Source organism: Chiloscyllium punctatum, chromosome 6, assembly GCF_047496795.1.
Source record: "Chiloscyllium punctatum isolate Juve2018m chromosome 6, sChiPun1.3, whole genome shotgun sequence".
Lineage (NCBI taxonomy): Eukaryota > Metazoa > Chordata > Chondrichthyes > Orectolobiformes > Hemiscylliidae > Chiloscyllium > Chiloscyllium punctatum.
This window is the reverse complement of record NC_092744.1, coordinates 79,816,106-79,840,660: the sequence shown is the minus strand read 5'-3', so window position 1 is coordinate 79,840,660 and position 24,555 is coordinate 79,816,106. Positions and strand designations below refer to the sequence as shown.

The 24,555-nt window shown below is 45.1% G+C and overlaps 1 protein-coding gene across 1 annotated transcript in view; it reads right to left on the bottom strand.

Annotated features, from left to right (window-relative positions):
• The window catches only part of LOC140479123 (glypican-1-like), a 206,354-nt gene that overhangs the window by 33,397 nt on the left and 148,402 nt on the right, over nucleotides 1–24,555 (bottom strand). The window contains exon 3 of the mRNA XM_072573063.1: nucleotides 20,918–21,309. Within this exon, the coding sequence (XP_072429164.1) occupies nucleotides 20,918–21,309 (392 nt within the window). The remainder of the gene's footprint in view (nucleotides 1–20,917; nucleotides 21,310–24,555) is intronic.

Sequence of the window (24,555 nt, the reverse complement as noted above, 5' to 3'; positions counted from 1 at the left end):
AGTCCATACCACTCCGTCGAAGCGCAACCCACCCATACCCCTACATTTACCCCTTACCTAACACTACGGGCAATTTAGCATGGCCAATTCACCTAACCTGCACATCTTTGAACTGTGGGAGGAAACCGGAGCACCTGGAGGAAACCCACGCAGACACGGGGAGAACGTGCAAACTCCACACAGTCAGTCGCCTGAGGCGGGAATTGAACCCGGGTCTCTGGCGCTGTGAGGCAGCAGTGCTAACCACGGTGCCACCATGCCACCCCCAAAATCCTATATAGGATTTATAAATGCTATGCTGATAGGGCAGTGGATGCTTCTCTGAGACAATGCTTGTGAGATACTTTCATAGGATATTGCAGAAGCTACAGTCTGGATTTAAGTGAAGTTTTATCTGGGAGAGTTGGGTGAAATAAGATAAAGGGGGATCTGACTTAATGCTAACTCCTCTTGTACCTGACCCAGCAGCATTTTAATCCTTTTGCGATATGAACAGAGATCTTGGTGGGGATTGCCAGAAGGAGGATTTTCACACAAGTGTTGAAAATCTCCTCAGTCGACTAGAGAGACCTGTAAGCGCCCATTCTCCTTTCAAGCAGTTAAATGGGAGAGACTTTCCCCCTTACCCTATCCCTGTTACCCTGCATGTGCCATGGAATTGAACCTGGGTCTCTGGCGCTGTGAGACAGCAGTGCCAACCATTGAGCCACTGTGCCACCTTAACTGGTACAGGATTATGAGGTTTAAATCTAACTCTCAAAAGAGAACTACGAGGGTATGAAGTGTTAATGGCACTGCTGGACTGGGGACATTACCAGATGGGTTGACAATGGATAAGCAGTGAATCACACTTGAAATCTGCGTGCATGAATTACAACAATTATTCATTCCTGCCTGGTGCAAAAATAAAAAAGGAAACATGGCACAATTATGGCTTACAAAAGAAATTAAGGGTAAAGTTAGATATAAAGAAGAGACATACAAAATCACCAGAAAAAGCAGTAAGCCTGAAGGCTGGAGCAGTTTGGAATTCAGTATAAGCAGGCAAAACAAATAAAATCAAGGGAGGAAGTAGAACTATGGAAGTAACATTGTTGGAAACATTGAAAGTGATCATAAATGCTTTGATAAATATGTGAATAGCAATAGATTAATAAAGACAAATGTAGATCTCTTACAATCAGAAGCCTGGGAACTTATGATGGGGAACAAAGGAATGGCTGAAGAAACAAACACAAACTTTGGTTCTGCCTTCACAAAGAGAGGGTGGAAATAACCTCCCAGAAATATTAGGGAACCAAAGGGTGAACGGAGAAAGGAGAATTGAAGGAAATCAGTATTAGAATCATAGCATCCCTACAGAACGGAAACAAGCCATTGAGTACACACAGACTCTGAAAAGAGCATTCCATCCAGACCCACTCCCTACTCCATCCTAGTAACTCTGCATTTCCCATGGCTAACCCACATAACTTGCACATCCTTGGACACTACTGGTAATTTAGCACGGCCAAGCCACCTATCCTGCACATCTTTGAACTATGTGAGGAAGCCGGAGCAGCCGGAGGAAACCCACACAGATAAGGGGAGAATGTGCAAACTCCACACAGGCTGTCTAAAGGCTGGAAATGAACCTGGGTCCCTGGCAGTGTGAGGAAGCAGTGCTAACCACAAAACCACTGTGCTGCCTTAGTAAGAAAATGATGCTGAGGAAATGAGTGGTGCTAAAGGCTGACAGATCTCCCAAGGGCCGAATAATCTACATCCCAAAGGAAGTGGCCCAGGAAATATTTGTTGCATTGGCGGTCATCTTCCAAAATTCTGTAGCTCCTGGTGGAGTTGTGATTGAAGTTCAATGTGGTGAATTTCCACCTGTGGGATGGGTGGAGTGATCTGCAGGTGGGTATAGACTTGGGCAGAGCAGACCTTGCACTTGACACTGAAATAGGTGGGAAATCAGGCTGTGATGAGATGATGAAGAGTTTACAGATAGACTGGGAGAATGGATCAGAATGGAGTTTAACGTGGATAAATGCGAGGTTGTCCATTTTAGCTGGAAAAATAAAAGGGAAAGTTATTATTTAAATGGGAAGCAAATTGAAAGTGTATCAGTGCAGAGAGATCTGGATGACCTTGTGGCATGGATCACAGAAAGCAGGAATGGAGATGCAGCATATAATAAGAAAGGTGAATGGAACATTAGCATTTATTGCAAAAGGATTAGTTTATAAAAGTAAAGAAGTGTTGTTACAATTATATAAGGCACTGGTGAGACCACACCTGGAGTATTGTGTCCAGTTTTGGTTTCCTTACTTGAGGAAGGATGTGGTGGTACTCTAGGCAGTTCAGAGGATGTTTACCAGATTGGTTCCAGGGATGAAATGTCCGTCATATGAGGAGCGGTTGAATAGCTTGGGTTTGCACTCACTGGAATTCCGAAGAATGAGGAGGGATCTGATTGAGGTGCATTAAATGCTAAAGGGGATTGATAAGGTGGATGTGTCCCCTTGTGGGATAGTCTTGAATAAGACAGCACAGGTGAAGAATGAGAGGAGGTAGCTTCAACACTGAGATGAGAGGCAACTACTTCTCCCAGAGGGTTGTGAATCTGAGGAACTCACTGCCCCAGTGTGCAGAATCAATCAACAGATTCAAGAAAGAAATAGATGCCTTTCTGATGAAAAGCAGGATAAAGGGCTACAGGGAACAGGCAGGAAAGTAGAGTTGAGAGCAGAACAAGATCAGCTATGATCACTTTCAATGGCAGAACAGTCTCAAAGGGTTGAATTGCCCACTCCCACTCCTAATTCTTACGTTCCTCATCGATGAGGTTTTTCGGGGTGGAGTGAGGTGATAGGAAACATTGGAAACTCTGAGGGTACCTGGTGCTCAGGGTGTCCACTACCAGCTGCATTCTGCTATCATTTACTATTCCCAAGATTCAAAATGCAATTGGAAAACAGCTAAGACAATACCTCGGGTGGACGGAATCAGTGTCAGTTTGATTATGGGATTCATGTTGGTGGATGCTTGGAGATTGAGGGGGCAAATACATGAAGCAGCTGTTTGCTAAATCCAATGACATTCCATTTGCAATCATTTCGTTGTCCATTAGCAATGATGGCCAAAGGTAATTTGCACGACTCTATTGGTTCCCAATTGAACTTTGCCATCTCAGTGATGCTGAAGTTAGCTGCAATGACTTAAAAAGATGCCAATGCACTGGGCTACTTTCAAAATGGCTGTGGATGATGGAGATCATCATTTCATCATCTGTCCATGGAGGTTTAACAATGGTTTGCATTAACTACAAGGAAAGGTTGAAGGATGGATGGGAGTCTTGGCTGGAAATGGTATCTGTACATCAAACAGGAGTGCATGTACTGTTATGTGTCTGTCAATGAGCTACTGTGGCACTTTTGCCAAGTTAGTGCTGAACCGGAGGTTGAAGCTGAATGGATGGTGAACATGACCCTCGTTATCAGGATGCTGCGTGTCCCACTGTATTGAGGAATGTGTGCAGCCCTCAGCTGCAGGGGATGTCACCAGTGACTCTCAGATCTAAGCATCCCTTCGGTTCCTGCTTTCTGTCGAGAGTCCTGGGTCCTGCCGTTTGTGGGATGTCGCTTGACGTGGCTGCTGCTTTACTAAGGCTGTGGAGTCAGATGCAGCAGGACCAGGGCTGACTACAAACCCAGCAGCATCAACAGGCCAGCGCAGTGAATGAGACGCACCCAGTTCATGATGGACGCTGCCAACTAGGCAGGCAGGACTCAGGAACATTGCTGACTTCCCCAAGACGCAGGATGCCAGGAACCGCTCACATGTTACTGAGAGGACCGCATCACAACACTGCAGAATTCATCAACAGGTGATGGCGCCATCCCATTCAGAGTCATGTGACCTGCAATCAGCGTTACCTCTTCCCGGAGGTGTGTGCCCCCTACCCTGGCAGCTGCCAAGACACCTACATCCTGGAGCACTCATGTATACTTGCTGTGTTTGAGGGTGAGCGTGATGGACAGTACAAGGTGGGTTACTGGGTAGGGGTGGGAATGGGGGAAAGAAGAGATACCCATAATGATCAGGGCACATAACACTATTGGACAAGCCTTGATGGATGCTGAGCACAGATACATTGCCGCCTATGTTTCGACCAGGGTTCGTGATGGCCCAGTTGAAGATGTGGTTCAGTATAGTCTGGTCAGAGTGTACCCCATTGCCCTGGCAAGCTGGGTGCTGCAGACTATCATGGAATAGACTGGGAGATTTTATTTTTGTTTGGCCGATTTGCTATGACATGGAATGCGCAGCCTGGTGGAAGCAGATACAATTGTAACTTCCAAAAATAAAACAATCGATGATAATGCTTCAGAATTACTGAGGACTGAAAGTAGTTGAGTTAAGATGACAACTCCATAGTGGTCTGATTGTGTTTGGTGCAGAAATATAGAGGAGTCTGTCCTCTGTATCTAAACTGCACTGTGCATGACCTAAGGATACTCATACAGAGCAAGATCCACTCTGTAACAAAGCCACGTCTGTATTAAGATCCTGAGACAGTGGAATGATGCAAAGTATACTTCGCTCTGCATCCAATCTGTACAAAATCAAACATGGGAATGATTTTATCTCATTTTAAATCACACAAGCCACATTCAAAAGTGTTTGCCAAATCTTTAACTGTTAGTTTTGCCAAAATGCAGATGTGATGATGTTATTCATGTTACATCAAGTCTTGATGCTACCCAAGTGATTCACTGTATAAGAACACTTCAGTGTAATGTCTAGTGAACCAAGTGTTGTTGACCTCAGCAATTCTGGAGAGTGAGGAGTGTTGACTACATGAGAGAGCTGCATCACTATTGCCAAGAGATGAAAATATATAGCACAGAATCAGGACATTTGGCCCACCAGTCCATGCTGTTGTTATTCCTCTACTCGTGCCTATTCCTGTCTTTCCTAATCAAAAGGTTACCTCAGAGTACAACAGGATCTTGATCAGATGGGCCAATGGGCTAAGGGATGGCAGATGGAGTTTAATTTGGATAAATGTGAGATGCTGCATTTTGGAAAGGCAAATCAGAGCAGGATATATACACTTATTGGTATATATCCTGTGAAGTGTTACTGAACAAACAGACCTCGGTGTGCAGATTCATAGTTCCTTGAAAGTGGAGTCATAGGATAGTGAAGAAGGCACTTGGTATGCTTTCCTTCATTGGTCAGAGCATCAAGTATAGGAGTTGGGAGGTCATGTTGTGGCTGTACAGGACATTGGTTAGACCACTGTTGGAATATTGCATGCAATTCTGGTCTCCTTCCTATCAGAAAGGTGTTGTGAAACTTGAAAGGGTTCAGAAAAGATTTACAAGGATGTTGCCAGGGTTGGAGGATTTGAGCCACAGGGAGAAGCTGAATAAATAGGGTGGGGCTGTTTACTCTGAAGCGCTGGAGGCTGATGGGTGACCTTACTGAGGTTTATAAAAGTTTGAAGGTCATGATAGGGTAAATAGACAAGGTCTTTTCCTGGGGTGGAGAGTCCAGAACTAGAGGGCATAGGTTTAGGGTGAGAGGGGAAAGATATAAAAGAAACCTACGGGGCAACTTTTTCATGCAGGGGGTGGTGTGTTCATGGAATGAGCTGCCAGAGGATGTGGTGGAGGCTAGTACAATTACAACACTTAAAAGGCACCTGGATGGGTATATGAATAGGAAGGGTTTAGACGGATATGGGCCAAGTGCTGGCAAATGGAACTAGATTAGGTTAGGATATCTGGTCAGCATGGACGAGTTGGACAGAAAGGTCTGTTTTCGTGCTGTCCATCTCTATGACTATGCCTCTAATTTACATTGAGAGAAGTCAACTCTTAAATCCAACTGATGTTACACCTTCCATGACAGCTCCAAATTATACATAATTGCATTTTGTATCTGACTGCTGAATGCTCTACACAGTCAATGTCCAAATTCACTGTTGAGTCCATGGAAAAATTCCAGAGAATGACTGAACCCAGCAATATAATCCACCTCCCCACCACAAAGTTAACAGCTTCATAGGGGAACAGGAGAGAGAATTGATGGATAAAGACAACTCGACAGAAAAAAAAAACGCATGTGGGTTAGCTCATTATGCTTAACCAGATGATCTGACTGAAGCACATGGCCCTCTGCCAATGGTGATCTAGCATTCTCAGACGATCAGGTCTACTCAATCCCCCAAAACTAATGTAACCACTGAGCTCAGCAACATTCCTTCCAGAAGTGATTGCGTTGTGAAGAGCTGTTACAAAGTGAATCACTTGTGTGGCTTCGAGACTTTTGTTTAACATGAATCACATCATCGCATCAGCATTTTGGCAAACCAACAGGAAAAAGATTTGGCAAACATTTCTGGTCGTGGTCTGTATGACTGGTTATGAGAATATTTCTCTGAATGGACTAAAGATCCAACGCTCAATCATTTTAGCCGAATGATCTCAGCCAGCATTTTCCAGTTGGATCAATGTATTTAATCTCTTTCTACACCCCCCGATCGAATCAGATATGGACTCTACCCATCCATTTAATCTCCAATTAAATCCCTCAGGAATAATACAATGATTTTTGAAGCAGTGCAGATTTCCTAGAATGATATCTCTCAGGTTAAATTGCAAAAAACAATTATATAAATTAGGCCTGTGTTCCATGAAATTTAGAAGGTTAAGGGTCATTGAACTGGAGTTGATGGTAATGCTTAACAGCAGATAAAGAAAATATACTTCTGTGGGTTGGGAGACTAAGTCTGGGGGTCGCAGTCTATGTGTTAGAGCCAGACCTATGAGCATTGAAATTGGGAAACATTTACAACAAATTACAAAGTCAATGTTTGGACCAGTATTCCACAAATGGAAGTGATAATCAATTGTTCATTTCAAAACTGAGGCTGATAGCATTTTATTAACAAAACATATCAAGGGAAGTAATGAGTTTGAGCTCAGATCAATTATATCTCATTGAATGTAGGAGCAGCTTCAAGGAGCGAAATGGCCTCCTGTTCCTATAACTTGAATTTTATTCAGCTCCCATCTCTCATGTTCAAGATGAGAAACACTGTGAATACGATATATGTTTCCTTCAGACGAATTCCCTCCAGTAAGATCAGGGTTAACTCCTGAAGTTCCTTCCAGTTTGCAGGCCGATGTTCAGGAATCACATTGAGCTGGAAAATAGAGCAGCATGGTCACATGGTCATCACACACCAGTGACAAGCCTGAAGCCAAGGGGGCAGGTAACTGGAGGCCAAGAGACTGGAGTAGGCTGTGTGGGCAGCTACGTTTACCTTGTTGGAACCACTTCTAAGAGAACTTGAATAGAGGAGTAACATGAGAAGAACTGACAGAGGAGAGTGAGCAGTGGCAAGGTCACCTGACAAGCTGGAAACAGTAAAGATATTGATTGTATATCTCACAAGGTAAATGCTCTATCTTTATATCACTGTATATGGGCTAAGGCAATCTTATAAGTGGCTCATCAGTGGTTAGCACTGCTACCTCACAGTGCTCAGGATCTGGGTTAGACTCCACCTTCAGGCAACTGTCTTGTGTAGAGTTTGCACATTCTCTACATGGGATTTGCTCTGGTTTCCTCCAAAGATGTGCAGGTTGGGTGGATTGGCCCACGGGGAGGCAATGGCCCAGTGGTATTATCACTGGTCTATTAATCCAGAGGGCCAGGTAATGCCTTGGCGACTCAGGTTCGAATCCCACTGTGTCAGATGGTGGAGTTTGAATTCAGTAAAACTCTGGAGTTAAGAGTCTAATGATGACCATTAAACCATTGTTGAATATCAGGGGAAATGTCCATTAGGGAGAGAAAGTGCCATCCTTACCTGATCCAGCCTACATGTGACTCCAGACCCACAGCATTATGGCTGACATTTAACTGCCCTCTAGGTAATTAGGAATTGACAATAAATGCTGCCCACATCCAGTGAATGAATTTTAAAAAAAACTTGAATTCTCTACAGTGACCAGTAGCCATTAGAAATATGGGGTTAGGGTGGGATGCTCTTTGGAGGCTGGCACAGACTCAATGGGCCGAATAGCCTCTTTCTGCACTGTAGGGGTTCTATGAGTATAAAACAGCCTGACAATATTGGGTGAGAAAAGCAGTTGCATTTATGTACCCTCAAGATACTCGGAAGCTCTTAACAGTCAATTAGGTTTGTTTGCTTGAAATGCAGCCACTGTAGGAAACACAGCAGCCACATTAACACACAGCAAGATTCCGCAAACAGCTGCTCTGGAACGTCAAGCCTGGGATACTGCACAAAGTGGGTGATGAACTTGAACCCATAACCTTCCAACTAAGAGACAAGTGCCCTACCGCGGGCCGCGGTTGTCGAAATGAAAGGGCTGCCATACACAGTGATATGTTAAAGACCCCCTGTCCACCCATCCCTGAGGAGGAGGCCCTGGCCCCAGCTGCTCCAGGCAGGATGAAAGAAAGCACAGTTTTGCAAAAAAAAATCAATACTTAATGAGAGGATTGAGTGAAGAGCCCACTGTGACTCTCTCTCAGCCAGAGCTCTCGGACGTAGTATTTCGGCTTTCACAGCTGTCTGGCGTGAAAGAGGAAGTTTCCCGGACAGGTTGAGTACTACACCAATCCCTGCAGTGCTAACATTTGGAATTGTTCCCAGCTCATGTCATTGAGTTGGTGGGAAGACTGGACGAGGTGCCATTCTGAAAAGGTCATCACCTACGATAATTCACACATGTAAACAGACACATTTACAAGGATCTCCATGCATAAGGAGCTTCCGGCTGTGACCTCTGACAGCAGATGAAGGCAAGACCTTCTCCAGTACCTCCTACGTTTGGTGCTTAACAACAACTTGCATTTCTAAAACGCCATGTAGGGGGTAGCATAATGTTCCAACCTGTTCCAAGGCAGTAGTGTATCCCATGCAGGGAAATGTCAAGATGGCTGACCAAAATCTCCAAGAGCTGAAGGTTGGGCTCTCCACGCAACACTACCAAGGTCAGCCAGGGCATAGCCTAACTCCTTCGACACAAAGTCATAGAGTCATACAGCATGGAAACAGACCCTTCGGTGCAACTCATCCGTGACATCCTAAATTAATCTAGTTCCATTTGCCAGCACTTGGCCCATATCCCTCTAAACCCTTCCTATTCATAGACTCATCCAGGTGCCATTTAAATGTTGTAATTGTACCAGCCTCCATCACTTTCTTGGGCCACTCATTCCATACACGCACCATCCTCTGTGTGAAAACGTTACTCTGCAGGTCCTTTCTGAATCTTTCCCCTCTTACCTTAAACCCACCCTTGGGAAAAGACAATTCGCCCTCTCCATGGCCCCTCGTGATTTTATATATTTCGTTTAGGTCAGCCCTCAGCCTCCGACACTCCAGGGAAAAAAGCCGCAGCCTATTTATCCTCTCCCTATAGCTCAAATCCTCCAGTCCCTCGTAAATCTTTTCTGTACCCTCTCATGTTTAACAACACCCTTCCCACGGGTGACCAGAATTGCACACAATATTCCAAAAGTGGCCTCACCGATGTCCTATACAGCCGCAACATGACATCCCAATTCCAATACTCAACATTCTGACCAATGAAGGCAAGCTTGCCAAATGACTTCCTCATCACCCTGTCTACTTGCCACTCCACTTTCAAAGAACTTTGCATCTGCACCTCTACGTCTTTTTGTTTGGTAACATTCCCCAGGGCCCGATCATTAACTGTATAAGCCCTGCCATGATTTGCCTTTCTAAAATGCAACATTTCACAGTTATCTCAATTAAACTCCATTTGCCACTCCTTGGCCCATTGGCCTATGTGACCAAGGTCCTGTTGTACATTGAGATAATCTTCACTGTCCAATGACACCACCTATTGTGGTGTCATCTGCCAACTTACTACCCATACCATTTTGTGAATGAGTTTCTTTTCAAAGTGCAGTGATGCGGGTGGTCACAGTGGCAATTCCATACAATTCCACACACTGAAATGAGCTGAATGAAGCTTAAAGCTAGCACTGGCTGAGACATGGCAGTGCTTGTGTGTGCTCATGCAACCAACAAGGCTGATAATTGCCTCTGTTTCTCCTCTTTCCACATCGTTAGCAATACTTTGATGACCTGGCTGAACTGGACCAAGATCAGGATAAGGACTGAGATTGTGAGCAGGACCTGGTGCAAGGCCTAGAACAGAACTGGAATGATGACCATCAATAGAACCTGGGATAAGAACAAGGAACAGGAAGTGGATCTAGAGCAGAAGCAGGAGCTGGAGCAGGACCAGGAGCTGGAGTTGGGATAGGTCCAGGAGCTGGAGCAGGAGCAGGAGTAGTGAGCTGGAAGCTGGACCAGGAACTAGAAGCAGGAGCAGGTGCTGGAGATGGAGCAGGAGCAGGAACTAGGAGCTGGAGCTGGGAGCACGACTGGGAGATGGGAGCAGGGAGCAGGAGCTGGAGCTGCAGCAGGAACAGGAGCTGAAGCTGGGAGCAGCGGCAGCTGGGAGCAGGAGCTGGTGCAGGAGAAGGAGCAGGAACAGGAACTGGGAGCGAGAGTGGGAGCTGGAGCTGGGAGCATGACCGGGAGCAGGAGCTGGAGCTACAGCAGGACCAGGAGCTGAAGCTGGGAGCAGGAGCTGGTGCTAGAGCAGGACCAGGACCAAGTGTTGGGAGCAGAACCAGGTGCTGGAGTTGGAGCAGGAAGTAGACTGGAGCAGGAAGCAGCACCAGGAATGGCATATGTATTTGAGTCAGATAGTACACCCAATTCCACAGCACATTCTGTGTGTTACTCATTAGGCGAGTAAACAGTATTCTCTTGTTTGAAAACCACGCTCACTTAATATCTGGTTTAGTTTTCCTCAGAATATCTGTTGCAAAACACATACCATCTGTGCAAATACTGACTTGTTTCTGATTGACCTGCTGCATTGTTTGGAGGGAATGGAGTGTCCTGTTGCTGAAACATTAACCTGACCGTCTTCCTGCCTTTAAAAGCTGATGTTCTGCTGGAAATCTCCAAGCGTTCTTCATTTCCACTTCAGGCAGCTTCATGTTCTGTCACAGACTACAGCGGCCTCAATGCATGTCCTTGTCTGAGCCGCTTATGTACTGCGAACACAATGTTTGTTTTATCTATCTGGAGATCTTCCAATTCTCTGGGTTATTGATGGCTGCAGTTGAGGTGACTTGCTACAGTGTTGAATGCTTTGCGTGTAAGGTGCAGGTGGAGAACAATGGCTAAAAACTATCACCAAACGTGTCTCTCAAAATAACTCCTCTTGTTCTGACAAGATTTTTGGCGCTCTCTTTTCGGCTCAGTAATTTGCAAAAACAGATACGAAAACAAGACAGGAGGAGGTTGAACACTAAAATGTAGAAAAACATCCATAGCAAGGAGGAGGCCATTTAACTCAAAGTTCATCCCACTGAGAACCCAAAACACTCCCATTCAAGTCGCCTTAGCATTTCCGTATCAAGAGACTGTGCTGGGGAAATTATTCAATTATTATCCATGTTGGTGTGGCTTAAACTGGTAACAATTTGGAGTCAGTAAGTTGTGTGCTTACCAAGCCCAGATTGAGAACTAACTTCATAATGTAGCTCAACTCTTAACCCTTTGGGGAATGGTGCACTCTCAGAGATCCAGCCTTGTGGATCAGGAATTGACCTGTTTAGATGGCCCAGAATATCCAGGGCACAATTTGGAGAGGGGCATGAGAGCTCTCCTCAAAATCCAACGCCCCCCCCCCACCCCACCACACCCACTCCCCTACCCCCAAAACTCCCCTTAAAAAGAAAAATTGGATCACTAGCTTGCAAGACAACAAATCGTAATAATCCAAGCAAACTGCTAGGCATAATGTCGGCAGTGGGGCGGGGGTTAGACAATGTTTGAAAAATTGTGCTCAGTCCCTGGGTCTCCATATTCCACCAAAAAGTGAGATAGAGACAAAATGTTTACAACATTATCTGGAGAACGATCAGGAAGAAGTGAACATGGTGGATCTTCTTTGCACAGAAGTGATGACAGCCAATGAGCAATAAAGCATTCAAATGACAAAAACGCTCAATGTGGTAGATGCATAAAAGACATTTTTACCCACTTCTGTGGAGACCATAACCAAGGGCCATAAATACTCACTGATAAATTGATGAACCAATTGAGGAGAAATGTCTTTGTCTGGGAAATGGTGGGAAGGTGAAACTTGCTGCCACATACAGCTGAATGGTTTGCATGTGTTTAAGAGGAAGTTGGCTAAGTAAAAGGCAGTGAAATGAACAGTAAATAATGCTGATAGGGGTGGTATGCAACAGGTATGTTTCTACAGAGTGTAAGCGGTAACACAGAACTGTTGAGCAATTGACCCGTTTATATCCTTCCATTGGAAGTCAACCTGTTAAACCAGCTCCACCATTCAACTCAATCGTGGCTGATCATCTAGCTCAAAGCCATTTTTTTTCACCATGCTATCCCTGTATTTCTTGGTGTTATTAGCCTCCAGAAATGTGTTGGTTTTGTCTTGAACCTGCTCAATGATTATACTTCCACGTGCCTCTGGGGTATAGAATTCCAAAGATTCACCACCATCTGAATGAATTCTCATTACTTAAGGCTGTAATGACCTGCCCCTTAACCTGTACCTTGGTTCTAGACTCACCAACCAGAGGAAACATCCAATCTGCATCCACTCTCTAAAGTCCTGGAAGAATGTTGAAAGTTTCTACGAGATCACCGCTCTCCCTCTACGGCAAGTATATCCTTCCTTGGACCAATATTTTACACAGTGCTCCAAATGGAGTCTCACAAAGGCTGTATAACTGCAGCCGAGACATCCAGACTTCAAACCCTGTTGTGATAAAGGCCAATATACCTACCATTTGGCATCCTAATGCCTTCCTGCTTGTACATGTTAGCTTGTACTGATCATGGATAGCCAGGACCCTTTGAATACAAACTTCCCAGCATTTCAGCGTTTAAAGAATTCTCTGTCTGTTCTGAAGTCAAAATGGATAACTTCCCATTTATTCACATTATATTCCACCTACCACACTCTTGCTCATTCACTCAACCTGTCCCAAACCTTCCAAAACTTTCTTTTTTAAAAAAATACCTTCCTCATAGTTTACAATCCCAACAGGTGACGTGCCGTCTGCAAATCTGGTAATATCACATTAAAAGTAACATTTGCAATTCAAGTCAGATCTTTGAGCAAAAGCTGGAAGTAGCAGTTTGATGAAGCAGTTTACCCTTCGACACAGAGTTTGATTACAATCAAGTTTTAAAATAACACTAGCCTTGCCTGTTGGCTGTAAACAGCTTGTGAATCTGGTCTCAATGGAGTGAAGAGGTTGCTGGTTGGTATGGTGAATGGTAAGCTAACAATCTCACCCTTCCCTCTGAATCTTGCAGCTAGCAAGATTAATTGCCATTTAAATTCGCAGAATAACACTGGCTTCTGCTTTGGAAGGTTCCACTTTTTTCCTCCCTTAAACATTCTGCTTTGGGAGTCCCGAAGAAAAATAGAAATTGCTGGAAAACCTCAGCACGTCTGGTAGCCCCTGTGGAAACAAATCAGTTTTGGGTCCAGTGACCCTTCTTCAGAACAGGATCTGATGAAAGGGACTCTGGAGATAGTGCAGAGGGGATTTATGAGAATTGTGCTGAGGAGGAGAGACTGCGCGTGGAATTCTCTCATTTGATTCATTTATTGTCTTGAGTATCTTGTTACAAAAATACAGTGAAAAGTGTTGCCATTCTCCGACGCCATTTCAAATGCAGAAAAATAAACCAAATCATAGAAATTAAAAGACAGGAAAATGAAGAAACAAACTGTCTAACTTTACAGTCCTTCTTGTTAAGTGCTCCACTATGGTACTGGTGGTCAGGCAGGAGTCACCTTTGACACGCCATCACTGCTGGAACGGACCTTAAGTGAAGTGGCAGGGTGAACCAACACCCACTGCCAAAACCACTGGCACTCGCCCGATCTGTTTGAGTCCTGAGAGAATTAGGGCCTCAACACACAATAGGAACTCTCAACTCCACGTGAGATGCATAATTCCTGGGGCCCTGCTCCCCACTAACCTGAGGCTTGCTATCAATCTAATGCTAGCGAGCTCATTTGCCACAGTGCCCCAGGCACATGATAGTGTAGCTGAAGAAATAGTGGGTGGTGGGGTGGGGGAGGGGAATGACACATCAAAGCCCTCCCTGATATCAGGCTCCTCAATCAAGAATGTCCCCCATGGGGCAAATCTGATGGCTGATATCCCCCATGTAGCAGATCCATGGGGACCCAGCGTCGACTTAATTAATTACCCACTGACGGACTTAGATTTATCTCTGGGAAGGAATCCCAAGTTTCCACCAGGTACTTAATTTGGGGAGGTGCAGGGCAAGGCTGATACCCTCCCACCCAATCAGGTAACCTCTAGATTACGTCAGAGTAGTGCGTCCGAGGGAGCATCAGTAAATTCCACCTTTTGTTTGAAGTGGAGAGATTGTTCTGGGAGTGAGAGGGTCGATAATTTGGCAAATTCAAAGTCTTGTGGGGTTTTGATCAAGAAAGCGGAGAGGTCTTCATTGTTGGGACTGTTGTGAAAGGGGGTGTTTATCGAACCTCGAAGATTTAAGTTACCAGAGGCGAATGTACCAGAGATGAATTGAGGAGAAATTGTCTTAGAAAGTGCATTGTTGTGATCTAGAATGTATGGCTTGAAACAAGGACGGAAGTAGATTCAACATTAACTCTCAGTAGAGAATGGAAAATGTGCTTGAAAAGGAAACAAACTGCAGATTTATATGAACAGAACAGGGAAAGGGAATTACTGTACACCTCTTTAAAAGAGCTAGCAGTGGCATAGCAGGCTGAATGGTCTCCTTCTGTATTTCTCTATTCCAGAGTTGGAACTGAACCAGTAAAAGAAAAATGAGTCCGGGCAAACATTTTTACACAAAAGATGATATGTGTATGAAATGTCCCATTTCAGAGCTAGACATGTGTAATAAATCGTGGTGCTTAAAAGGGAAATAGATACCTATTTTCAAAAGTATAGCTATTAATAGATATGGAGAGATAGGAAGGAATTGGGATTGAAAAGGCTTCATATTCCTGACTGACACTGTGGAGACTTGCTTGCCTCTCTGTTCAGACCCTGCAGCTGGGGCTCTGAGCTCCCCCATTTTCCGTGGTCAGGTTACATTTACTTATCTGCTGAAAGGTGATCGGCCTCTTGCAGGTGCGAGCACATTCTTCAGCTCGTTCTCATGATCTGTGGAATTGCAAGGCAGAATCCAGCCAAAGCTCATTTTTTTAAAGAAAATTATCAACACCCACATGCACGAGAAAGTGAACAGCGTTCTTTAAGAAGCAAAGTCTACAGCCGGACCAAACTCACCGACGCCTTTTAGGGGACAGCTACACACAGGGTGTGCTGTGCTCGGCCAACCTTGGACTGTCACACATCCTTCAAGTGGGGGATCATCCACTGGGAGTGTGGGATTGGAGAGTTTATCCATCACGCTATGTCACTGAACAACCATATCTGCCAATGGGCTCCCGAGTACTTTGGCCACACTGACTGGGAAGCACTTCAGACCTGGCCCCCTTGTCTGTGCTCTCAGCCAGCAGCCCACTATTTAATGTCCTGGGGTTAAGGAGGGGGATTTAGCCAGGGACCATGCTCCTGATCACTCGACAGCAATCCACAATCTGAACTTTGCATTTGCAGTACCGGTGCTGACCATTCAGCCCACTTATTTGGTGTGGGCCCTGCAGGAATTGCCCTGCTCCCTTCTTTACTTAATCCCATCAAGGTGATCGGTGGTGACAGTGGCAGCAACAAAGGTCTGGTGGAACATGTCCCAAGAGGAGGCGGCTGACTGAAACCCCAGGCCAGGGCTGGGGCCAGGGAGACAACCCTTTAAAATTCAGACTTTTTCCTTTTCTTTTGGATAAGGATTTGAAGATCTGGATGTTTTTTTCTTTTGGCTGTCAGTTTCATTTCTTGTTTTTCCTAAATTCTGGTTTTGTATTTTATGTTTTAAGATGGCATTACAGAACGGTGACTTTGTACACTTTTCACTGTACTCGTACACATCTCAATAAAATCTAATTCTAATATCTCATTCTTTTTTCCTCATGAACTTATCTGGTTTCCCTTTAAATCTAGTTGTATCACTTACCTCAATTGCTCCTCGTGGTGGTGAATTCCACATGTTAGGTAAAAGGTAATAGGTAAAATCCCTCCCAAATCTATCTTCTCGTAACAGACTAGTTCTAGTCATACACGTGCAGACAGACGGACACACACACACTTTACGTCTAGTTCATCTAGTATTTCATAATTTTCAAAAATCTCAGGTTACTCCTTATTCGTCTCTGTTTTAGAGAATAAGTGCCCCATCTGTCCAATCTTTCTTGGTACTTAGTTCTGAAGCAGAATTATACCAGGTTGAAAACACTAGCTCTGCCCTCTCTCCACGGATGTCATCAGACCTGCTGAGTTTCCCCAGCACACTCTGTGTTTGTTTCCTGTTGCAACCTCTCAATTCCAGTAAATCATTTCACACCTTCTCCAGTACCTCGACATCCCTTTGATAATATGGAGATGTAAATTCTTCACCCTGATTCAAGTACGGTGTATCTGAAGGACAACACTAGTTCAACCAAACTTGTCTGTTTCTCATCTCTGTCCCTCTTAAAGGGAACACCAGCATGTTGAGTCAAGGAGGATGAAGTATCTCTTACCCTCTCTTTATTTCCTAGCAGATTATATGAAGTTAAGCAATAGATTTCCCTTAAAGAGAACTAATGATTTTGCTGCACTACCATCAAGTCAATTGATCACAAATAGGTTTCAAGTTTTAACCACTACCAGATACATTCTATTTGTTCAAAAACACTATCTGTAGACAGTCAGTCAGTAAATGCGGCATTTTATAAATTCTTACTTTGGAAATAAAAACAGTCCAACTCCAGGTTACGACACAGACAGATTGAAACAAGGCCTCACACCTAAAGTGCATTATCTGTCCGGATATGTCACCTCTTATAACGATAATATCTTAAGTTATCAAGGGGCAGTGACTCAAAATAAATTCTGTGATTTATATATTAATCAATTGAAAGTTGCATCTCCATTCTAACTGATTAAAGACTTACAGCCATTAGGTTTGTTCAATACATTGGCATCCGTTGTATAACCCTTTGATCTTTTACTGATAAGAAGGGTGTCCAATGTATTCTCTCTCACTAGTTCCCTGGAGGAGGAGCAGGGCTCTGAAAGCTTGTGGTTTCAAACAAACCTGTTAGACCATAACCCAGCAACTGTAACAAGGCAAAGCAAAGGAAAAAGACTTTACAAGCATCCTTGAGGGTGGTTAAGAAAATTCGAAGTCTTTATCATGACCAAGCACGTACCGAAAAGGAATAGGACCTAGTCAGTCATGTTAACATGAACAACACAATGATCAATAACTCGGTTAGTGACAGTCCCACGATGTCACATGGGGCAGCATTTAATCACAATGGTGCACTGTGGGTACAGCACTGCATTGTTCATCTGTAGGATGTGCCAGTCAGTTAAACTGCTGACAGCAGATACTCGACTGACCACTTATTTGTGAATTGCTAATGACTACACATTAACCATTGTAGTTAAACCTGGATCGCGGAAAGTAAATAAAAACCAAAAGAACCGCGAACACTGGAAATCAGAAACAAAACAAGTCGCTGGATAGGCTCTGCAGGTCTGGCAGGATCAGGGACTTTCTCTACAGATACTGCCAGCCTTCCCAGCAATTTCTGTTTTTGTTTTAGGGTTCTGTAGTGTGCTGTTAGCAAACTGGCAACTTAGTTACAGGGAACAAACTCAACACAGGAACATGCCTTGGGCAAATCAAAGGCAAACTCTGGGAAATCTAACCAACGTTCTGGTAACAGCTTTCAGTCTCTACAGCTGCAACATCATTGTTGATTAGATTACCGACTGTGGGGAAACAGGCCCTTTGGCCCAACCAGCCCACAGCGACCCTCCAAAGAGTAACCCACCCGGACCCATTTCTCTCTGACTATGGGCAGCACGGTGGCACAGTGGTTAGCACTGCTGTCTCACAGCGCCAGAGACCCGGGTTCAATTCCCGACTCAGGCAACTGTCTATGTGGAGTTTGCACATTCTTCCCATGTCTGCGTGGGTTTCCTCCGGGTGCTCCAGTTTCCTCCCACAGTCCAAAAATGTGCAGGTTAGGTGAAGTGGCCATGCTAACTTGCCCATAGTGTTAGGTGTAGGGGTAAATGTAGGGGAATGGGTCTGGGTGGGTTGCGCTTCAATGGGTTCGGTGTGGACTTGTTGGGCCGAAGGGCCTGTTTCAACACTAAGTAATCTAATCTAATGTACCTCTCACTATGGGCAACTTAGCATGGCAGATTCACCTGACCTGAATGACTTTGGACTGTGGAAGGAAACCAGAACACGTGCAAACTCTACACAGAGAGTCGCCCGAAGCTGGAATCGAACTCGGGTCCCTGGCGCTGTGAGGCAGCAGTGCTAACCGCTGAGCCACGGTGCTGCCCTGAAGAGATTCAAACTACACTTAAGGGATTGGTACATTGTAAATCTTGTCTTTATGGAGGACTGGATGATGGCTATTCATCCTTTCCCTGAAAGTCACGTTCAGTGCTCCATCCTTTGGCACCATGGTGTGACCTTTACCACCAACATCCAGATCACATCTTGGGGTCAAGGGTTTATCCTACAGCTGGACTGCTTCAGCTATTTTACAACAGACAGCCTCTTCATGAACTGTGTTTACACCCAGAGTCCAGGTAAGGGCAGCTAGCGAGCTGTTTTTGTTGTTGGCCTGATCAGGACACTCTGAAGCCTCACTTGACCAACAGGGAGAGTTTGATACTGCTGAGGGAGGCAGAAGACCTTCGGAGGTGGGAGGGGCAGGGTGCAAGGTGGAGAAAGAAAGGAACATTTGACGGAGCTGGGGGTCAGAGGGAAAATTCTCCTCCCGGGAGGACCGCTGGGGCTCCCATCTCCACCCACAGCCCCTCTCCTCTGTGGGCCACGAGAAACAGAGAATTGATGGTCCTCTCCACTTGGCACCCCACACAGCCGGGAGTAACACTGCCGTCCACAAAGTGCTCTCAGCCTCATACTGAGAGACTCCACAGAATGGGCAGCTGCCCCATCTCCATTCACATCGCTGGCAAAATGCCCCAGCAATGCAAGGGCCGTCCCAAGCAGCTCCTGACTGTTTTACTGTCTTCTCCTCCTGTGCCCTGTGTCGCAGATCCTGATAAAATCAGGCACCGTGTTTCAGAGATCAACACTCGACACAACAATGTAATGGCAGAGACTAGAAAATGTCACTCCCGACTGAATACACTGGAATGCTCCAAACAAACTTCCGTTGTTCTGTTAGTTCATGGGATTTTGCAATTGTATTATGTACTTTGGTGTGTGTAGAAGTGTTAATGTGCTTGTTAGTTTGCAGAGGAAGTGGTGGATGTGGGAACAATTTTGACATTTAAAAGACATTTCGATAAGAAAATTCTTATTCTTATTTTCTAATTCCGCGAATAAAAAACATTTGGAAGGATATGGATCAAGCGCAGGCAGGAGGGACTAGTTTTGTTTGGGATGAGGGTTGGCATGGACTAGTTGGACCGAAGAGTCTGTTCCCATGCTGCATGATTCTGTTACAAATGTGTGCCAACACAGGTGGACAAGCTACCCAAGTGTACATCAACATACATCAGTGGTCATGATCGTGACATGAGGGGCAAATGTCTTACACAGAGGGTAGTCACTTGTGGAATGAACTTCCTAAGGAAGTGGTGGATGTGGGCACAATTAGGACACTTCGAAGACATTTGGATACGTACGTGAATACAGCATGGACTGGTTGGACCAAAGGGTTTGTTTCTGTGCTGTTTTACTCTCTGACTCTGTGTATGCATATTCTGGTTTACACAATGGTTGGGGATCATGGATACAGAGAAATGGAAGGAAATCAAGTCTAAAAAGACAAAACATCGTGAAGAAGCAAAATGGTGAGACTGGCCTACTTATTTCTTCTGTGAGCCACTCGATCATCTGATCGTAAGATACGGGCAGCTCTTTAGAGAACTGAGGTTGGAGAATGGAACTCCTTGCCACTGGCACTGACCTAGCTGAGGGTTACTGACACTCCCCACATCCACCATGACCCAACAGTCAACAGGTCCAGGTCAGACGGCAGTGCAGAAATTATTGAAATAAACTATTTTATGAAATCACACTGTTAGTCAGACTGGAGGCACCAGTTGCTCTCTCTCTCTCTCTCTCTCTATGCTCAGCTGTTACCCCAGTGAGCTTCAAGCTCCAACACTTGTCACAAACAGAAGCCATGAGGAATCCACAGTCCTGCAATTCAGCACACCAGCATTCTGCAGTGAAAGTGAACAGACTTTCAGACCAAACAGATGCTGAAGTCATAGAATTCCTCCAGAGTTGGCTGTGAGCTGCTCTCTGCCAAATGGTAGCAGTGAACCTCAGTCTCGAGATTGCTATGGATTAGCAAACAGTCTCAAACACTGAGCACCATTCACATGGCACTGTTTCGCCACCTAACACTGCGGCTGTGGGTAGCACGTTCGTCTCTGGGCAGGACATTGTGGGCTCGAGACCCCTCTTTCCACAGACGTGGACACAAAATCTAGGCTGATATTCCAGTGGCCGACTGGGGGAGTGCTGCACTGTCAGAGAACCCCCATTCAGATGACTCTGAAAGAAAAAGCAGCGGAATCCTTTTTTTCTGGAGCCCCGCCCAATATTTATTCCTCACCACGAGCAATAGCAAATATAGTTGAGGTTAGCTTAAGGAAAGATGTTTGCACCTACCTGAGAAACTTTCTTCACCACATCAGTGCCAAGACTGAGACTCCGCACGAAGGACCGAGCAGCGATGAACACCCGAGTTAGCCTCATCTTGAAGAAGCGAGGCACCTCGCCAAAGGGTCTCAGAGGCTCTGCGTGCTTAACCATGCACTCCAAGTACTCATCGCTGATCTGGTAATGTGGGTTCTGATGCTTGAATTGGCACTCCATCAGCCTCGACCAGAACTCATTCAGTACCTCCTCTAGGTTGATGTTGGCGCCTTTGTAATAATGGCGGAGCTCGCTGAACAGGTCCTTAAAGATTTTGCTATTCTCAGCGCAAAGGAGTCCATACATGTGTGTCAGCTTCCTGTGCAGGTTCTTTTCGGATTGGTCCAGCAGTTCCTGGAAATAGCCTGTGGGTGAGAGAACCAAATGGTCACTCTAGGATATCTAGGATAGCTGAGGGGCACAAGATGTGACTCTTGCACCATTCCCCAGCACACCATCAGGAGAGAATCTAACACCTCTCTCACAGACCTAGACAAGGAAAGAAGAGGAAATGTCAGTGGGTAATGCTATTCCCAACTCTGGACTGTCACACCCCTCCACATCTTCCTCTAGAACTATCCACGCACTGTCCTTTACATGTCCCTCCTCTTCCAGTGTTCACAACGAGAAACATCATCTATTCTCTCATTCCCAGGGATGTCACTACCCCTTACTAACCAACAATTTTGGTCTAGAGGCATTGCATTCAACTATACAGCCATGATAAATACTCATGAGCAACTTGATTGCCAACACAGTGACTCACTGCATGTCACCACACTGAGATCAGGAAAACCCCTCAAAGACTGATGACTGATGTGTGCCATCCAATTTATTTCCCTTAATCTATTACTTGGGGTTGTAGTGCTTCAGAGCCCATCTCGCCCATGACTGGTTACACCCTGAAGCAGACACCTAGTTAAAATGCAGTTTTCATTAGTTGTGTTCAAATGCAACCATTGACCATCAGCGAGTGAACCGCTCACTGCGATTAGATTCAAAGCTCACAAAAACATGCAAGCGAAGGGGAGAATCGTTCAGCAGGGTTGTCATAATGTAGTGAGTCAACAACTGCTGTGACTACACGGGAAGAGAAAAAGCGAGTCTCGTCTATTCTGTACATGTTGGTAGGCTCCTACAATGATCTGAGCCATCAATCTAAAAATATCCAGCCTTAAAAGAAGCTGGGCCTCAATGGTTGCGTTCAGAAGCCATGTGCCCATTCCTGAAACGTGCGTCAACCGAGATCGTATCTTTTCATGTCCCACTTGTCCTCCAGATGCTGGCCAGACCAGACACAAGGATTCATTACAAATGCTCAAGTGATAAAAGTCTATGTTGTGGCCAAACACCTGCTGGTTCAAAGGGGAGGCACACAGAGCAGCATTGTACTGTGATTGTACGAAAGCCAGCTCAGGCTTGTTGACAACATACTTAGTGTTAACAAACCAGGTGCAACTGGTGGCAACAGCAACAAGGCATTCACATTCGCACAGCAGATTTAATTTGGAAATAAATGGCACTGGACATTCCGCTGTTTAGTAATCACGAACGTTGAAAGAATCGCCAGCTTAAAATCTAGCTTCCTACTCTCACCTTTAGCCGTCTGTTCCAGCATCACACAGAAACTTGGAGCAGTTAGCCCTTCATATGATCGTGGCTGGTTCTTTATTTCAGCGCTATATTTCTGCCTTCTCTCTGTACTGCCTTTAATGTTCAAACAATGATCAATCTTTTTCTTGAACAGACACCTCCATAGCCTTCTGTGGTCGGGAACTCCACAGGCTGACTGCTCTACCTGTGAAGAAAGGTTTCCTCATCTCAGTCTTAAATGGCCTACCCCATTTCCTGAGACCATGTCCCTGAGCTCTAGATTCACCAGTCAGAGAAAACATCCTTTCTATACCTGGTCTGTCCAGCCCTATCAGAATGTTTCAACGAGATCTCCTCTGATTCTTCAATACTCTAGCGATTATAAGCCTAATCTCCCTGCATATGACATCCTGCCAGCCCTGGTATCAACCTAGTGAATTTTCACAGCACTGACCCCATGGCACCTTTACAATACTCCAGGTGTGGCCTCACCAAGACCCTGTATAACTGCAGTAAGACATCTTCTGAACACAAAACCACTTGCTAACATACCGTTTACCTTCCTAATTGCTTGCCTTCTGTGGTTCAGTTCCAAGTTACCTTTGATATTTGCTCCTCAAAGATCCTAGGAAATTTTACTACATGAAGGATACTACACAGATTTAAGCTGCTGTTGCTGTAATTGGGAGAGTAGCAAGATTATTCAATCCACCTTAACTCTTTAATGCAATGGGTAATTAGTCTCAGTGCCTCCTGCTTTTCCCATGACTGAATTTTAAGTTGCTATCCAATTCTCTTTTGAAAGGTGAGCACAGATCTGTCAAACAGATCATTTCCGAGGCCAAGAGAGATAAATTAGAGGGAATCAGAGAGAATTCCAGTGAGCTGAGCTGAAACAGGTGATAACCCTCTGTCCCATCTTGCAAGAGGCAGGATGACTGACCAACTGGGAATAAATCCAAGGGGATTCATGTCTAAGTTTCCACTTGGCAATTTGCACTGATTAGCGACTGGTTTGGATACTTGGCTGGTGGGAAGACATGGCATGGAGCTTGACGTTCAGGAGTGAAAGGAACAAAGAACTCCAGACAAGACATAACAGCAGAGGAGGCACCACCATAAGAAATGGCGAGTCCATGGAATGGAGTGGTATGGAAAAACATTCTGGAATTGTTCTGTAAAAGTATAGACTCCCAGTATTATTCAACGAGAATGAGCGCGCGCTTGGTTGAGAAGTCTGGCTGAAACATTAAAACCCACATCTTAACTAGTTGGAGTAGGAGAGGAAATGAAGCTGAAATAAAAATTGTTTATTGCATTCAGCTGGAGGTTTTCACAACAATTCTCAGGTAATCCCATTTATGATTAGATTAGATTACTTACAGTGTGGAAACAGGCCCTTCGGCCCAACAAGTCCACACCGACCCGCCAAAGCGCAATCCACCCAGACCCATTCCCCTACATTTATCCCTTCACCTAACACTATGGGACAATTTAGCATGGCCAATTCACCTGACCTGCACATCTTTGGACTGTGGGAGGAAACCGGAGCACCCGGAGGAAACCCACGCAGACACGGGGAGAATGTGCAAACTCCACACAGTCAGTCACCTGAGGTGGGAATTGAACCCGGGTCTCTGACGCTGTGAGGCAGCAGTGCTAACCACTGTGCCACCCAATTTATCTTTGAAAGATTATAATGTACCCATCATTTGCGCAAATCTCTGAAGGAACCAGTAACCCTGCTTACTCAGTACAATGTTGAGTAGTTAATCACCCGGCCCCACACCCTTTCTGAATCCTTGGTCTGGTTTATATGCAGCCACAGGATGGCATAACTAAAGTGGTCTGAGAAAACAGGGTGTGATAGGAAAGAAATATCAGCCACAATTTTTACCAGTGTTTATGAAGCTTGTGTCCATTAAGCAGGGACAGTGAGAGGTTTTGCTTTAAGGCCCCTTTTGGGTGGGGGGTTGGGGTGGGAGATGACACGGCATCTTTTAGCACAAGCAACAAGC